This window comes from Cebidichthys violaceus, unplaced genomic scaffold (genome assembly GCF_023349555.1).
Source record: "Cebidichthys violaceus isolate CVI_PGR_0920_01 unplaced genomic scaffold, fCebVio1.0.p SCAF_27, whole genome shotgun sequence".
Lineage (NCBI taxonomy): Eukaryota > Metazoa > Chordata > Actinopteri > Perciformes > Stichaeidae > Cebidichthys > Cebidichthys violaceus.
Window position 1 is genome coordinate 4,345,892 of NW_027176450.1, and position 18,227 is coordinate 4,364,118.

The 18,227-nt window shown below is 40.9% G+C and overlaps 1 protein-coding gene across 1 annotated transcript in view; it reads right to left on the reverse strand.

The window, feature by feature from the left end:
• The window catches only part of opcml (opioid binding protein/cell adhesion molecule-like), a 361,995-nt gene extending 356,622 nt beyond the window's left edge, over positions 1 to 5,373 (reverse strand). The window contains exon 1 of the mRNA XM_068721163.1: positions 5,052 to 5,373. Coding sequence (XP_068577264.1) covers positions 5,052 to 5,112 — 61 coding nt within the window. The 5' untranslated portion in view covers positions 5,113 to 5,373. The remainder of the gene's footprint in view (positions 1 to 5,051) is intronic.
• Positions 5,374 to 18,227: the final 12,854 nt, after the last annotated feature.

Consider the following 18,227-nt stretch of genomic DNA (forward strand, 5'->3'; position numbering starts at 1 on the left):
CATAACTACTTTGCCCAGACTAATGAAAAAGAGAAGGTTCTAGTGTATTTATTTGGACAGGCTCACTTAAGAAGGGTTAACACTAGAGAAGAATTCCTTTTTGTGCAAGCCAGAATATGGAATTCATTCGAACATCTAAACTTGCAATTTTTGTTTTGCTGATGCAAATGCGTGTTGTAGAACTTCCACAATCTGCCTGGACTCACACCGCACAGGGTCAGGCTCTCTACAGACATTGAAAATGAAGGCAAAGCTTATACAGGCTCCAACTACAGACAGAGTGACAGTCCAATTAATCCCAATAAATAGAAGATAAACTAAACCAACAGCAGGGTGTATGATTCAGAAAGCCATGTCATTCAGTAAATACATCCCCTGTTTCTGAACTCTTCAAGTCACTGTCGTAGGAAAACACACATACACACGCAAACAAACACCACCACAACCTCATGACTATGAATACTGCTTCAAAACTTCAAAGTGGCAGTCTCTCCTCACACTCTCTTTGCTATCAACATCTACCGACAACATACCCTTGAGCAAGGCAGGTGAGCAGCAGCTGCTCAGTCTGTGGGTGAGATAAACTGCAGTGGTGCCGGGCAGCTCCCAGGTGTAACGGTATGTACAGAATGTGTATGACTGTAAAGCAGGGTAGCACTGAAAAAGAACATGCACACTCAGCATATTCCTTCCTTGGATGAAAAAAGGAGAGAGGAGGAAAAACATGGTAGAGAAGGCTTGATATTTGTTGTGCACTATATGGTACTTACATTTTTCCATTTTCAAAAAGAACATGCGGAAAACTATAATAACTACCTGACAAGAGTTCTGTTGCTACAATTCTGAAGAAATAGGGTTTCTTTTTCCGTTGGAATTTCTTTTTTTTCTTGCTAAGAGTCACTAATCGACATGTTACACCATCATGCACTAGACTGAAGGAAGATGTGACAGACGGACGAGAGGAGAAAGAGCAGCGCGACTGAGATGAATCCATGAGTTATGGTGTAAAAATAATATATTTAATGTGAGCAGAGCAGCACATGTCAACACAAACGCCAACAAAGTATTTGTTCATATTGTTTGTATTTATCGTTTTGGAAAAATACTTGTATTGCCCAACAGGGGCATACTATTACTCCTTCCGCTCTGACCTTTCACAATAAAAGTCCTAGACAACACTAAATCTACCTGCTGAAATTCCCCTCAGAGCATGTCGCTAAGAGTCAACTCAACAATGTAGCCATTATGTATTTATTATAGATGGTATATCAGCTGCCATTGATCTGTCAAGTTCCAGTTGTGCGACAGCAATGCAGTAATAAACGACAAAGAGGAAATTACCCAAGAAATCTCCGAAAGCGTTTCTTCACTTTTCAGACGAGCTCACCATCTAGTCCTCAATAGAACTCCTTGGATAATGAGTAGGGAGGAGTGAATGATGAGTGAGGTTACCACATATGATGTGTAGTCTCACATCGCCAGAACTACCTCCACAGTGCTGTGTCTGGCTCCACACATTATTCTAATATAGGGGAAAGTGCTCTGGCCTGTTTGTATTTTTTTTAACCAATCACAATGGTCTTGGGCAACGTTCTAAACCCAGGATGCAGTAATGGAGTCCTTGCAAGATGGATAACACAGATAGCAGAAGGGGGAAGAGAATGCCACGTGAGATAGGTGACGTGTTATTGAGTTAATTAACAATAACTGCGCTGTAGCTTTATATGTATCAGACAGATACAGTATAACAGTAGAATGAATCCTCTCATCAAACTCTCAACAAGAAAGCCAATAAGCCAGACTGTGTTCCAAAGAAGAATGACTGCATTAGTCGTGTCAGGGCTCGACAGCGTCCTATAGCGCTGTAGGGATTATAACTGGAGCAAAAGAGGAAGTTATGCTGTTACTACAGACTAACACAAGGGAGGTCAGGGTGCAGATGGGTCAACAAAATGTTGGACTTTAACACGGGAGACAGTCTCTTGTTTCCAAGTTGGAAACATTTATTTTTTTTAAAGGATGGCCACAATAATTTCTTCTCTTTAACCATATGTTTGTTTTTACATTGTCTTAACAAAGTAGTCTTTTCAATCGAAACCATGTTTCTCTTAACCTAACCAAACCGTAGATCAGGAACGTTTAGTTTGTGTAGATGGTGGTGGCTCCTGTGGACAACAGCGGTAGTGTTTTCCTAAAGCACCACCGCCTGGTGTGGTGGAGATCTTCATCTTGCTAGCAGGAGAAAGACTAGCCCACTCTTACAAACAGCGTATCAATGACACGACAATAACTAAGTCCTTTTAAACAATAGGAACATCTTTTTAGGTGTTATTTGTACACCGTGTAGTATGACGTATGATGATGTGAACGTATCTGCGTGACTATGATACGCTCTCCACACTGACTTATACGACTAAACTTATTTCCCAAAACTATTGCTTTAAGGTTTGTGAAACACTTTGGATGCTGGGAAATGTGTGTTGATCACACCACAGACTCTTTCTGTTCAGGTGATTGTTTCTTGTTATACATACAGCAGACATATTATCTAAGATACTTATGCTAATAACTTTCATACAGCAGCACCACCACGGTCCTGAATCAGGCCTTAGATACTAAAGCTGTACTTGGACCATGTTGATTCTGTAGCATGTGCATGTTCATAAAACACTAAATAATGAATAAACATATTTGCAGCACAGTTAGTAAACTGCACATACATTACTCACATGCTGAGTGCGTGTGCAGTTTGAGGTACATCCACACAGCAGGAGGTCCACATTGGGCAACACATACACAACAGGGAGAACTGACGTCAAAACACGCAATATCCAGACATGTCATTCCCAGCTGAGCGGCTCCAGATTGTCATTTTCCTACATTTGAATATTTCTGTTTGTCCTCATATTCCGTTTCATACGATTTCCCTTTGAGTTACAGCTAACCTACAGCACATTTTCAATCGGTCTTATGTTCAATTAAACTGAAGTATGGTTTGCCTTGCAGGGCCTATGATCTGCCAAATTACTTTTGCTTATGCCATCTGTTGTAGATTTGATGAGGGTTTCACATGAAATGATGTGGGCTTGTGTGATGTGCGTTTGTTGTCGGGCATTAATAACAAGGCAACAAGATAACCGAAGACATCAAGTCTCGCGCAATTATTATTGCTTACAATGCAAAACCAAGATGGGTGGTGTTACTAATTACTTTTCTGAAGGAGTGATAAGGAAGGTTATTCTTAACTTTTGTTCCTGGTCAGAACCCCAACACTGTGTAGGCTCAGTAATGACTGCAACCTGATGGAGACAAGGCACTTCTGTTAGATCGATGGAAAAAGTGAGGGAAGCCATTGATCTTTGCTTGATTTAAAGAGGGACTTGACGCATTTTCAAAATTCATGCTTGTTATTTCTGTGGTCTAAGAAACATTATTAACCATGAACAACTCTCCCACTTCCAAAAAATCAAGTGCTTAAATTGTCATGAAGTATACAATCTGGAACATCTCCAAAGACAATGAATTGGGAAAGACATTATAGACTGTTTCAATGGAATTACATTGCTAGGCAAAAGCTTGGGTCTATGTTTACTTCCTGCTAATATCGTTCTCATGCGTGTACAACTGTGGTCTATAGATGGCACTGAGAGCACCCAGTGTCTCAACTGAGAAGAATTCAATACAATACATTTGGGTATGAATAAAAAAACATTCAGTATCTGTGAAGAAGCTTCAAACTTTACATTTGACGACATCACAAGTCTGAGACTTCTCTGGTTTCTGGCTTTGAGAGAGAGTAGCTCCCCTTAATGCAACCTGCCAAATCCATCAGCGCCAGAACCAGCACCAGAACCAGTCTGCCATACTCCATGCAGCCGAGTGTGGAATGCTTCCAACCCTGTGCAACACTGTTGTTTTGTGATATAAGGAGATACTCTTCTATTGATATCAAATGAGTGGCCGACTTTCTCTAATGCAAACTAAACTATATGATGATGACTAATTGGAAATACAATCTCTAAACACTTAGTGCCAGCCTGAACACATCACATGTATGTAAGTTGTAAGGTCAGAGAGAGGCTTACAGCTCCCTCACAGAACTTGTTTGCAGTGCTTGGAACCTGAGTCTGCAGAACACAAGGTACAGGTAACATGCATTCACCCATTCATCACGTTCTCCCCCTGTCAGACTCCTTCACATATTCTCCTTCACGTAATCCCTGTGAGGGGAGACATCATATTCCTCTCACTTCAGGTGCTTTGGACACATATTTGCATTTTCAGACGTCAGGTTCATTGAACATAATTTCAGGATATCAGGATCTGATGTTGCACCACGGAGAAGCTGTTTCATAGGGTCATGTCCAGGTCCAGGTCTCCCTGTCAGGAGTGTCTTCACCTCTGTGTGAGGACGAGGAGCCTAAAGGTTAAAGGTCCACTGATCAACACATCTTGGTTGCTGACACTACTTCATCGTGGCCATAATTCTTCAATTTAAATGGTAAATGGACTGTACTTGTATAAGCTTTTCTAGTCTTTCAATCACTCAAAGCTTTACCACTACATGTCATCATTCACCCATTCACAACCATTCATACTCTGATGGCAGGGGCTACCATGCAAGGTGCCACCTGCCCATCAGAACTAACTGACATTCATACAACATGACAGGAGTGTCTGGCATCGACTAGTGAAGCCACAGTCGCCCACAGTTTAACATAATTTTCTGAAACACTGACAAGTTGAGTGTCAAGTGTGTCAACTTTTTTTTTTTTCTCTCATTCCTTGTTGTAAAATCCTTGGCAGGACTGAACCAGCACAGGAACCTTCTCTATGAACTTAAAACACAACTTCTCGTCTTTTAGATGTACCAACAAGCCTCACAGAGTCAAGCTGACTGATTTGTAGACAGAGTGCAAGAAAGAAAGCGAGTATATATCTCAACAGTGCACCACTCTGTGCTAACAGGAGCTGAGGAGCCACAGACAAGACAGAAGAATGTAAACATAGACTCAAAAAGAACAGAGACGGGGGAATAGAAGAAGTCTTACCTGGGAACACAAGCACAGCAAACACCCATGACAGGATGATGAAACACACCGAGTTATACATGCTTCCTAAACAGAGCTGATTCTGATCTGCTGTTTTATACACTCTCTTTTTGTATCTTCCCACAACAGGGAGCTTCAGTGAGCTGTCCACTTTGTTGTTTTCCCCCTCTCCTTCTGTCTCTCTTTGCTTTTTTCCTGAATGTCAATTTGGATTCATCCACCACTTGCAGCGTTGAAGTGAAGATGCTTTAAATCCAGTGCATGTAGTAGTAGGCAGCACGCACACACGGAGGCAGACTCCTCACGCGGTATTCGATCTCCCTCTCTTCCACGTACTACAGCACACAGAGGGTCCAGTGCTCCGCAAGGTTGGGGGGAGAGGAGGGGGAGGGCAGCCTCTGCTCAGCCGGCATTGGCTGAAGCTCCCGTCGATCACCCCTGAACAGTCCTAGCTCTGTTTTTTTTCTCCATTTTTTTTTTTGGGCTGCTCTGAATCCACAACCCTGCTTTCCTTTCTCTGCCCTCTGACAGAACTAGAGCAGGATTAACAAAGATGATGCAGGATTGCTATCCAGTGAAGGCTAAATAAATAGAAGCCTCCTAATTAATGCAGAAGGTGATCTGGGATTGGGGCAATTTTCTGAAAATCATCCCTTGATGTGATTCCTTGGTGTCGTCTGACATGTCTCGATTGCGCTTTAATGAGGAATTTTGATGCAGTGTTGTGACAGCTGGAAGTGCTCTACAGCACATAGATGAGTTTGTTTGTGGAGAACAGAAATACCGCTGGACAGAAAGAAACATAATGAGTGATGAGACTTGCCCTCAAATTCTCAGTCCTGCTATTTTGAGTAAAGTCAATAAATTTGAATTGTGATTCATTTAAAAACCTGGCAGAAATTTGCTGCCACAGAAGTGTTGTGTATTTTTGTGCTAAAAACTACCCGTACTGAGCAGGCTGTAGTTAGAATTTATGTTAAATGATATTCTATTTAAAGAACAAATATGAAGCAAGTTTTAAAAAGTGTTCCGCTTTCTGCTCCATGTTCATAACTTTACAGACCCATCCCATTCTGCATGGGAGAAAGTCCGAGAAGCTTCCCATAGAAAAAGATGAGCTGTTTTCTGCCCTTCATCCACAGGGGGCAGTAATGAGCGCACATCAAATGATGACTAATTGGACATACAATCTCTAAACACTTAGTGCCAGCCTGAACACATCACATGTATTTAAGTTGTAAGGTCAGAGAGAGGCTTACAGCTCCCTCACAGAACTTGTTTGCAGTGCTTGGAACCTGAGTCTGCAGAACACAAGGTACAGGTAACATGCATTCACCCATTCATCACGTTCTCCCCCTGTCAGACTCCTTCACATATTCTCCTTCACGTAATCCCTGTGAGGGGAGACATCATATTCCTCTCAATTCAGGTGCTTTGGACACATATTTGCATTTTCAGACATCAGGCTCATTGAACATAATTTCAGGATATCAGGATCTGATGTTGCACCACGGAGAAGCTGTTTCATAGGGTCATGTCCAGGTCCAGGTCTCCCTGTCAGGAGTGTCTTCACCTCTGTGTGAGGACGAGGAGCCTAAAGATTAAAGGTCCACTGATCAACACATCTTGGTTGCTGACACTACTTCATCATGGCCATAATTCTTAATTTGTATTGATATCTGCTTCACAGTTGGGATAAAAAACATCTACAAATAACTTGTGGTCAAATGCGACCCAGGCCACATTGTTAAACTACCTGAGTGATGGGATCACAGTCGCATTTAGAGCTGTTGACTTGTGATCCGTTCGCCCCAGAAGCATGTTCTAAAAATGCTCTTGGTGAGACTTCTGTTGACCAGATGTGTTTTCTTATAGTATGTTTGGAGAAGAGGCTTAAAGAATGAGAACTGGTTGGTTGGCAAATGTACATCTTTACTCCCTCATCTCTGAGCACAGCTGCTTCTGTAGCCTTTTCAATGCTAAGCTTCTCCCACGCAGTGGATGAGACAGTCCTCGATGGAGCTGCAGGACTTGTGACAGATATTGTATAGGATTTACCTTTTAGGTTATCGTGAAAAAATTCCATCACATTTAATTAAAACTCTTACTGTTGAAGTGAGTTCCTAAATAAGTGAAAAAGTCAGATTGAAAAGCACTGTAACATGTTTCAAATCAAACTACACTCGAGTGCTGGATTTTGTAGAACAGCTAATTGACTGTACTTGAACTGGACACACTATCATTAAAGGACTCTCATGCAGGAACTGTTGAATGGGCATTTGTGTGGCACAGGAAAAAAACACTCACCCACCAGTGCTGGGCCCAGGAATTAATCCTTGATAGTGGAGGTTCCAGCTTGGACGGGTGCTTCAGTAAACACAACTGGCCCTGTTGGTTGTTGGGAAGCCAGTCAAGGATCACGTTTGTGTTGCTGCACTACTTACTTCTACTAGTCGGAGATGGTTCATTGGGGGAATTGTGTGAGATCTCTGGTGACTTGACAGTAGGAGAAATAGATACTCCATGTGTGTTAAAGGAAGCATGTGGCTATCTGCTGAATATACAGTATACAGAAAGGAACATTAAGCTATGTTCTCTTTCATTGGTTTCCCCTCAAGGACTCCTGGAGCTTTCAGAGCAGTCTGGGAACTCTTACCTTAAACACAGCAGCAGACCACCTCACTCTGTGCACTTTCATTATTGGTAAACTTCAATTTGTTTCAAATCGCAGTGAGAAAGTTTGGCAGTACTCCCAGAATATTCAGCTATGTTGCCACAATAGTTGGCAGAGATAGTTGTCTCAGACAGCAACAATTAGAAACCTAAATTGGTAGCAGAATAGGAGAAGGCACAATGACTTGGACCAAAGGTTCTGACTGTCTCCATGCTGTTTGCAACCAATCAAGTTGTGGGACCTGTCACAGTATGGATAATGAAGCATAGATTTTTATTTCCCTCAGAAGCCGGTTGCACTTATTTATTGGACAGCTTCATTAAGCACAATACTTCTCTACTCCTACTCTTCCTGACTTAATTTCTCCATTAAGATATTCTCTGACACAAATACATAATGAATACAACTTGTAAGGAATGTCTTCACCATCCTTACTACAGGCTCAAGTGAGATAAACTCATCTGTACCACCAGCCTCCATAGGGCCATGCCACTGGTGTTAACATAGACTACAAAGGTTCATGTTAAATCCTTCTGAATGGGACAAATGGTCAATCTGCTGTTGTGAAAATGTATCTACATTGGCTGGTAATACCAAGGGATTGTGGGTAATCTGCAAAGGAATGCAGACATTAGGTAATCAGTCTGAATTGTCTATGGACAAAATAATAACTCAAAAGTATAACAATTAGAAGTTCAGCAGGCTTTCTTTGGAGTAATATACTAAACGTGCTCATTTCTGTTATCATTAGGGTGTTACGATTCCCCAAATCCTCAATTTGATTTTACTTTTGATTTAACGTCACAATTCAATTCCATCTTTCATTTAAATGTATTTCCTTTTTTAGCACTGACGGTTCATGTTATTTTATGACTTATTTAAATAATTAATTTAATATGTAATAACAATATAGTCACCTCAATATGCTCGCTTAAGTATTCCAAAAGAAACCGGGAGACTGTCGCATGTATACACCTTATCCCATTTACTGAGCGCTGGGGCGGCACCAGCCGAATGACGTAGCAGAATAGTGACAGTGGAAGCGTCTCACCTCTCGAGTGACAAAGAAACAGTTTTGTCTTAAGCTAATTAAAGAGGCTGCTTATTAACTGTGTCCCTGGAGGGTGCCCCGTATTCTTCCAGACCACGGTTTGAAAGCTGAAACAGGAATGGTCAGTATCATGTTTAATATTTCTTGTCATTCTCATCTTCTCAATTTCCATTGTTTTTGGAAATATCCAAAATGAAGAATGAAAAATACAAATAAATGGACCTCAGTTTAAATTATTAAGCACAATTATTTTAGGTAACAGAACTTAACATTAGATCCAATTTAGGACGCTACCCAATTTTGGAAATACAGGGAAAAATTTAAAAATGTATTTCAGTTAATTAAAGGAACAGTGTGTAACATTTAGGGGGATTCATTTGCAGCAATGGAATAGAATATTCATAACAATGTTTTAATCAGTGTATATAACGAATAGCTGTACATTTACAGTGGATTTAAAACAGTATCTTACAGTATTTCATAATAACGGTAACATACAGTTAAATGTTCATCCCTCGCATGTACATTAACAGTAAATGCCGTCAATTAACCAAAACAGCAGACTACTGTAATTTATCAGCATGATACAGTATTTTTTGTGAAGTGGTGGAAATACGCTTCTCTATACAAGTTCAGTGAATCACGATCCATCTACATTGTACTGTTTATTGTAGGTTAATGTGTCCGTTATGACGATAGAACATTTTTTATTAATCAAACTGCTTATTGCCTAGAAGTAATTTTTGAGTGACAAGACGTGACCGACTGCTTCTGAACATGACACCAAACACACACACACACACACACACACACACACAGACATAAAACGCGAGCAGAGAGGCCGCTGTGGGGAAGTGAACCAGGTGAAGTGAAGATTACTCAAGGTGACGCCAGCTACGCTTGTTACTCTACGTGCAGTAAAATAGTTGCGAGTAAAAAGCCGATACTTTATCAATACATCTGTTAAACAAGCCGGGGCATTTAAACAAAAGTGAAACCTAATTCAATCGGGCACCATCACTGTGTTTAAACAAGCACAGTGACATTTATATATCAAATTTAGTTTTAATAGTTCAATGCACCTTTCAGCAGTAGAGAGTTTAAGGAGCACCAGGAAGATTGTAAATTCAAATTAAAGCTGCAAGCAGCGATGGACGGGCCCTCGCACCTTCCCGCGTCTCAGGGGTACTGGCGGGACGCCGGCAGACGCGGCCACAAATGTCTTTGATCATCGGACAACGCGTCCCGGAGTTTAACATATTTTTCCCGCTGGACTCTGCGATGCTGGAAATTATGTAGTGCAAATATTCCACCAGTTTCTGCATCCACTATGTGGCGCTACAGAACACACGCAAACATGCATTACGTTGCTCTACATCAAGTGCAGACCACATGTCAATGTCATGTAAATCGGATTCCGTCTGTCACATAACGCTGACTTCCTGTTGCCAGTAGGTGGCGCTACGACTTTGAGTGAAAATTGGCTTGTAGACATCCTCAGGCAGTGACTGTTATCAAGTATGGCAAGTTTGGGACAGATTTAAGCAAGTCCAGGGGAGTTACATCAGCTTGTTGTTTAATGGCGAATCACGTAAAATGGCCGCCACACCACAGCTATGTCATTCCATCAAACGTAAAGCTTTGAGTAACTTTTCATCACAAGGGTCTTCAGACTGTACTGACCAAATTTGAAGTCGATCTGATTAATTCCCTAGGAGGAGTTCGTTAAAGTATAACGACTGGAAATCAAGGGAAAATTCACACAAAAATCAAAATGGCCGACTTCCTGTTAATTTTAGAGCATGGTCCCAAAAGACTTTTTTTTAAGTCTCCATGTGATACATGGGCCTACCAAATTTTATAAATGTAGGTAAAACGTAGCACTGGGGCTGCGTATTTGAATATTTGTAGGGGGCGCTATCGAGGCAATTTGAAACAGTCAAGCCAAAAAGCCAAATGAAATATTTATTTACATCACCTATGACACCTGTGTAAAGTTCCAAGGCTTGTTGAGCATCCTAAGCCACATAAAAATAAGCTTCATTTTTCATGGCGAATGACGCGTTGCCACGGCAACAGCGTTTTGCATCAACTCACAATATTCATGATGAAGCATCATCAATGTCTTAGGGCTTACCTTACCAAATTAAAGACTGATCTGGGTAACTTCCTAGTCAGAGTACATCAAAGTATAAAACTTGTCATTTCCTTTTGCCAGGAGGTGGCGCTATGACTTTTTGAAAATGTTGGCATGGGAATGTGCTCAAGACTGGACCAGCATCATGCATAACAAGTTTGGGGCAGATTGAATAAAGTACCTTGGAGTTACAACAACTTCCTCTTTTGTGGCGAACGGCACGAAATGTGCGTGACATGGGCGCCACATAAAACGAAGGTCGTTCAATGTCAGTAGACCATTTTTGCAAATTTTCATCATTAAAGTCTTTAGATCACCTTGACCAAATTTGAAGTTGATCGCATACATTTTGTGGGAGAAGTTTGTTAAAGTACAACGCCTGAAAACAATGAAAAATGCCTAAAAATGCAAAAAATGGGAGTATTACTGTATCGCCCCTGAGTGGTTGTATGGAATACAAATTTGAGTGTTTGTTACAGAACACAATGTGGACATACACACCAGATTTCGTGACGATAAGCCACATGGTTTTGAAGTTATATGTATTGCTGTAAAAGGCAATGCCCCTATGAAATTCATTGGTCCATATATTCCTATTGCAATGGGTTATCAACAAGCTTTTAGTAACTGTTGATGATATAGATCCAATAATGATCCACAGCAAATTTGGTACCAATCAGACCCAGCTAGTAGGAGGAGTTTGTGAAAATGTGTTTTTCACAAAATTCAAAATGGCGGAAAATATTGACTGGCGGAGCTGAGGAATCTGATTGGCTTTTTTGTAGAGTAGGTGGAGGTGGACATGTGTGTCAAATTTCAAGTAAATCGGACACAATGGGTAAGAGTTGCCGCAAGGTGTTGCCGGTCAGATTTCTAGGGGGCGCTAGCGAGCCATTTTTTCAAACTTAAGCATGGGACCAATAAATTATCAATTTATGGGTATAAATTCTGGTACGCTTCTGGTATGCTTGCCAAATATGGGGAGTTTTGGGATATGATAAAGCCCCCAAAAAGGCAATTCATTTGAGAGAAAAAGAATAATAATTAAAGCTGCAAGCAGCATTGATCGGGCCCTCGCAACTTCACGCACGTCGAGGGTACTGGCAGGACTCTGCTTGACGTGGCCATACATTTCTGTGACCTTCAGACTCTGGATGACGCGGCCATGCATTTCAGTGACCGTCATACACTGAGTGCACAAGTTAAACGGTATTTCTTGGTACTGGCAGGACTCTGGGTGACGCAGCCATACATTTCTGTGACCGTCAGACTCTGGATGACGCGGCCATGCATTTCTGTGACCATCATACACTGCGTGCACGAGTTAGATGATTTTTCCTGCGTCGACCTGCAGCGTAGCAAGATCATGTTGCCAGGTCTTAAGCCTCAAATGTTTTAAGTGTACCTCCAATACAATCATAGATGTAAGCCTGTTAAGATCTTTAAGAAAATGAATGTGCGTGAATGCACTTCAATGTTTGAAATATAACAGACTGTCAGTTTACTGTGACGAAGTTCAACTCCCTACAGTGTCCTGCTGATTGTATTTGGACTTACATGAAAGTTAACAGAACAGCAGTGTCATTTGCTTTTACTTGAACACTTCAATTTAACACTGTTTTTATTTTAAGCTCTTCTGTAACTTTAGATTGTAGTGTGAAGCATTCATTATAACATTTAACCTGATTCTCATGTAGAAGCCCTGGACAGATCATTTATACTAATGCCCACTGACATGGTTTGAGAACCACTGTTGTCTAACGTTTGCTCTCCAAGCATCTTAGTTTGCACATATTTAGATCAGAGAAGTCTTTTTCTCATGGTGTGACCACAAACCCTTTTATTAAGTTCAGTGTTTGGGCCGCTGTAATTATAGAATCCTGCTTACATCCGTGGTTGCCAGTAGGTGGCGCTATGACTATGAGTTAATATTGGCATGCAGATGTCCTAAAATCATGACAGTAATCAAGCATGTCAACTTTGGGACAGTTTTGACAAAGTACAGTTGAGTTACAACAGCTTGGTGGATGATGGCGAACCATGTAAAATTGCCGCGACACCAAGTCCATGTTTGATGAATTCTAAACTTTTAATCACAAAGGTCTTTAGATTGTTCTGACCAAATTCTAAGCTGATCTGATTAATTACCTAGGACTAGTTCGTAGTACAGCACCTGGAAATGGGAAAAATACACGAGAAATTCATACAAAATTAGAAATGGCTGACTTCCGGTTGGGTTTAGAGCATGGACCCCTAAGACTTTTTTTAAAATCCACATGTGATACATCTGCTTACCAAATGTTATACATCTAGGTGAAACGTACTGCGAGGGCTGCATCATTGAAATATTGTAGGGGGCGCTATCGAGCCGAGTTGCCACTCTGAAGCATTAAAATCACATCAGATAACTACATTCAGGATTTTAAATGTGTGTGACAAGTTTGATTTTGTTTTGAGTATTTTCAACCCCTCAAAAACACCTTTGTTTTTCATGGCGAGGAATGCGTCGCCACGGCAACGGCATTTCACGACACAACAAGCTTTGAGTAACTTTTAATCACAAAGGTCTTTAGATTGTTCTGACCAAATTCTAAGTTGATCTGATTAATTCCCTGGGAGGAGTTCGTTAAAGTAGAGCGCCTGGAAATTGAAAAAACGACAACAGAAATTCAGACTAAATTCAAAATGGCTGACTTCCAGTTGGGTTTAGGGCATGGCCCCAAGAGACTTTTATTTAAGTCCATATGTGATACATGTGCCTACCAAATTTTGTTAATCTATGTGAAACGTACTGCGAGGGCTGCTTCGTCGAAATTTTGTAGGGGGCGCTATTGAGCCGATTTAACACTCTGATTGAATAAAATCATATTATATAACTACATTTTGGCCTTGTGATCTGTGTGTCAAGTTTGCTTGTGTTTCAAGCTTTTTTAACCTCTCCAAATGACCATCGTTTTTCACGGCGAAGACTGCGTTACCACGGCGACGGCGTTCGACGAAACATCAAAAGCTTAGAGAACTGGCATTATGAACTTCTTACATTTGTGTGGAACAAATTTGATGTTGATCTGATTTTCCAACTAAGAGAAACAAGCCAAAGTATAAAGACTTTAACTTACTGTTGCCAGTAGGTGGCGCTATGACTATGATTAAAAATTGGCTTGCAGATGTCTTCAGGCCTGGAGTTTAATCAAACATGTGAAATCTGGTAAAGATCTGATGATGCGGAGTCGAGTTACATCAGTTTATTCGTTCATGGCGAAGGATCGAAGTTCGCCGAGCCACCACGTCGCCGCCCTTCGACAACTTCTTACAATCTTCACAATAAAGCATTATCAACATCTTAAGGCTTTTCTGACAAAACTTTAGAGGGATCGGAATAATTTGTGTGGAGCAGGATGTCAAAGTACAAAAAGTACAACTTCCAGTTGCCACTAGGTGGCATTATTACTATGATTCTAAATTGTCATATACATGTGTTCAGGGTCAGGATGTTATGACATCTGAGAAATTTGGAGCAGATTAGGCAATGTACAGCCGAGTTACAACAACTTCCTGTTTCATGGCGAATGGTGTTTTTTTGCCGCCACGCCACGGACACATAGTTCGATAACTTTTTGATCTTTGAGTATCGTTTCACTGCCAAGGTCTCAAGAGCATACTGACCAAATCTGAAGGCAATCGGGTTTAATCTCTAGGAGGAGTTCGTTAAAGTACGGCGCCTTGAAACCGTCCAAAAACGTCATAAAATTCAAAATGGCCGACTTTCTGTTTGGTTTAGGATATACCTCTTTTTGACTTTTTTGTACGTCCCATCACGTTCCACATACCTACCAAATTTCATACAGCTAGGTGAAACCCAAAGTTGGGGCTACTCTGTAGGGGGCGCTATGGAGCCAAAATGTCATGCCGCAGCTGGACACCCCAATAATACTGGAATTTTCACCACGATTGAATTTTGTGCCAAATTTCAAAAGATTCCCAGTATCCCAAGCACCTCCTTTTTGCGATGAAACTGGTACGATAATAATAATAATAATAATAATAATAAAAAACATTAGAATAACAATAGGTCCTCCGCTCCGACTACGTCGGTGCTCGGGCCCTAATTAAAGCTGCAAGCAGCATTGATCGGGCCCTCGCAACTTCACGCACGTCGAGGGTACTGGCAGGACTCTGGTTGACGCGGCCATGCATTTCTGTGACCATCATACATTGCGTGCACGAGTTAAACAGTATTTCCTGGTACTGGCAGGACTCTGGTTGACGCGGCCATGCATTTCTGTGACAATCATAAACTGCGTGCACGAGTTAAACTATATTTCCTGCCTCAACCAGCAGCGTAGCAAGATCATGTTGCCAGGTCTTAAGCCTCAAATGTTTTGAGTGTACCTCCGATACAATCATAAATGTAAGCCTGTTAAGATCATTAAGAAAATGAATATGTGTGAATGTGTGAATGTGTTTATAAAATAACAGACCGTCAGTTTACTGGGATGGGGTTCAACTCCCTGCAGTGTCCTGCTGATTTTCTTACATGAAAGTTAACAGAACAGTATTGTCATTTGCTTTTACTTTAACACTTCAATTTAACACTGTTTTCATTTTAAGCTCTTCTATAACTTTAGATTGTAGTGTGAAGCATTCATTGTAACATTTAACGTGATTTTCATGTCGAAGCTCTGGACAGATCATTTATACTAATGCCCACTGACATGGTTTGAGAACCACTGTTGTCTAACTTTTGCTCTCCAAGCATCTTAGTTTGCACATATTTAGATCAGAGAAGTCTTTTTCTCATGGTGTACCCACGAACCCTTTAAATAAATTCAGTGTTTGGGCTGCTGCAATTAAAGAATCCTGCTTACTTCTGTGGTTGCCAGTAGGTGGTGCTATGACTATGAGTTAATTTTGGCATGCAAAAGTCCTAAAATCATGACGGTAATCAAGCATGTCAAGTTTGGGACAGTTTTGTCAAAGCACAGTTGAGTTACAACAGCTTGGTGGATGATGGCGAACCATGTAAAATGGCCGCTACACCAAGTCCATGTTGTTTGATGAAACCTCAAGCTTTTAGTAACTTGTAATCGCTACGGTCTTTAGATTGTTCTGACCAAATTCTAAGTTGATCGGATTAATTCCCTAGGAGGAGTTCGTAGTACAGCTCATGGAAATGGAAAAAAACAGGAGAAATTCATACAAAATTCAAATTGGCTGACTTCCGGTTGGGTTTAGAGCATGAACCCCTAAGACTTTTTGTTAAGTCTACATGTGATACATCTGCTTACCAAATTTTATACAGCTAGGTGAAACGTACTGCGAGGGCTGCGTCGTCAAAAAATTGTAGGGGGCGCTATCGAGCCAACTTGCCGCTCTGAAGCATTAAAATCACATCAGATAACTACATTCAGGATTTTAAATGTGTTTGACAAGTTTGGTTACGTTTTGAGCATTTTTAGCCCCTCAAAAACACTTTTGTTTTTCGTGGCGAAGAATGCATCGCCATGACAACGGCCTTTCACGAAACAACAAGCTTTGAGTAACTTTTCATCACAAAGATCTTTAGATTGTACTTACCAAATTTGAAGTTGATTTGATTAATTCCCTAGGAGGAGTTCGTTAAAGTAGAGCACCTGGAAATTGAAAAAACGACACTAGAAATTCTATCAAAATTCAAAATGGCTGACTTCCGGTTGGGTTTAGGGCATGGCCCCAAGATACTTTTATTTAAGTCCACATGTGATACATATTCCTACCAAATTTCATACATCTAGGTCTAACGTACTGCGAGGGCTGCTTTGTCGAAATATTGTAGGGGGCGCTATTGAGCCGACTCTCCACTCTAGAGCAATAGAACCATAACATGTAACTAAACTTTTGGCTTTAAATCTGTGTGCCAAGTTTGCATATGTTTCAAGCATTTTTAGGCCCTCAAAAGCATCTTCGTTTTTCACGGCGAAGACTGCGTCGCCACGGCAACGGCGTTTGACAAAACATCAAAAGCTTCATGAACTGGCATTATGAACTTCTTATATTCGTGTGGAACTAATTTGATGTTCATCAGCGTTATCTACTAAGAGAAACATGCCAAAGTACAGAGACTTTTACTTCCTGATACCATTAGGTGGCGCTATGACTATTATACAAAATTGTTCTGTAGATGTCTTCAGGACCACAGACTCATCAAACATGGGAAATCTGGTAAAGGTCTGATGATGCGGAGTCGAGTTACATCAGTTTATTTGTTCACGGCGAAGGATCGAAATTCGCAGAGCCGCCACGTCGCCACGCTTCGACAACTTCCTACAATTTTCACAATGAAGCATTATCAAGGTCTTAAGGCTTTTGTGACAAAATTTGAGAGGTATCCGATTAATCTGTGAGCAGTAGGGTGTCAAAGTACACAACCTATGACTTCCTGTTGCCACTAGGTGGCGCTATTACTATGATTCTAAATTGTCATATACATGTGTTCAGGGTCAGGATGTTATGACACCTCAGAAATTTGGAGCAGATTAGGCAATGTACAGCCGAGTTACAACAACTTCCTGTTTCATGGCGAATGGTGTTTTTTTGCCGCCACGCCACGGACACATAGTTCGATAACTTTTTGATCTTTGAGTATTGTTTCACTGCCAAGGTCTCAAGAGCATACTGACCAAATCTGAAGGCAATCGGGTTTAATCTCTAGGAGGAGTTTGTTAAAGTACGGTGCCTTGAAACGGTCCAAAAACGTCATAAAATTCAAAATGGCTGACTTCCTGTTTGGTTTAGGATATACCTCTTTTTGACTTTTTTGTACGTCCCATCACGTTCCACATACCTACCAAATTTCATACAGCTAGGTGAAACCCAAAGTTGGGGCTACTCTGTAGGGGGCGCTATCGAGCCAAAATGTCATGCCGCAGCTGGACACCCCAATAATACTGGAATTTTCACCACGATTGAATTTTGTGCCAAATTTCAAAAGATTCCCAGTATCCCAAGCACCTCTTTTTTGCGATGAAACTGGTACGATAATAATAATAATAATAATAATAATAATAATAAAAAACATTAGAATAACAATAGGTCCTCCGCTCCGACTACGTCTGTGCTCGGGCCCTAATAATAATAATAATAATAATAATAAAAAACATTAGAATAACAATAGGTCCTCCGCTCCGACTACGTCGGTGCTCGGGCCCTAATAACAATTCTTTGAATTACAATAGGGCCTTCGCCCGACTTCGTCGGTGCTCGGGCCCTAATAATAATAATTCTTTGAATTACAATAGGGCCTTCGCCCGACTTCGTCGGTGCTCGGGCCCTAAT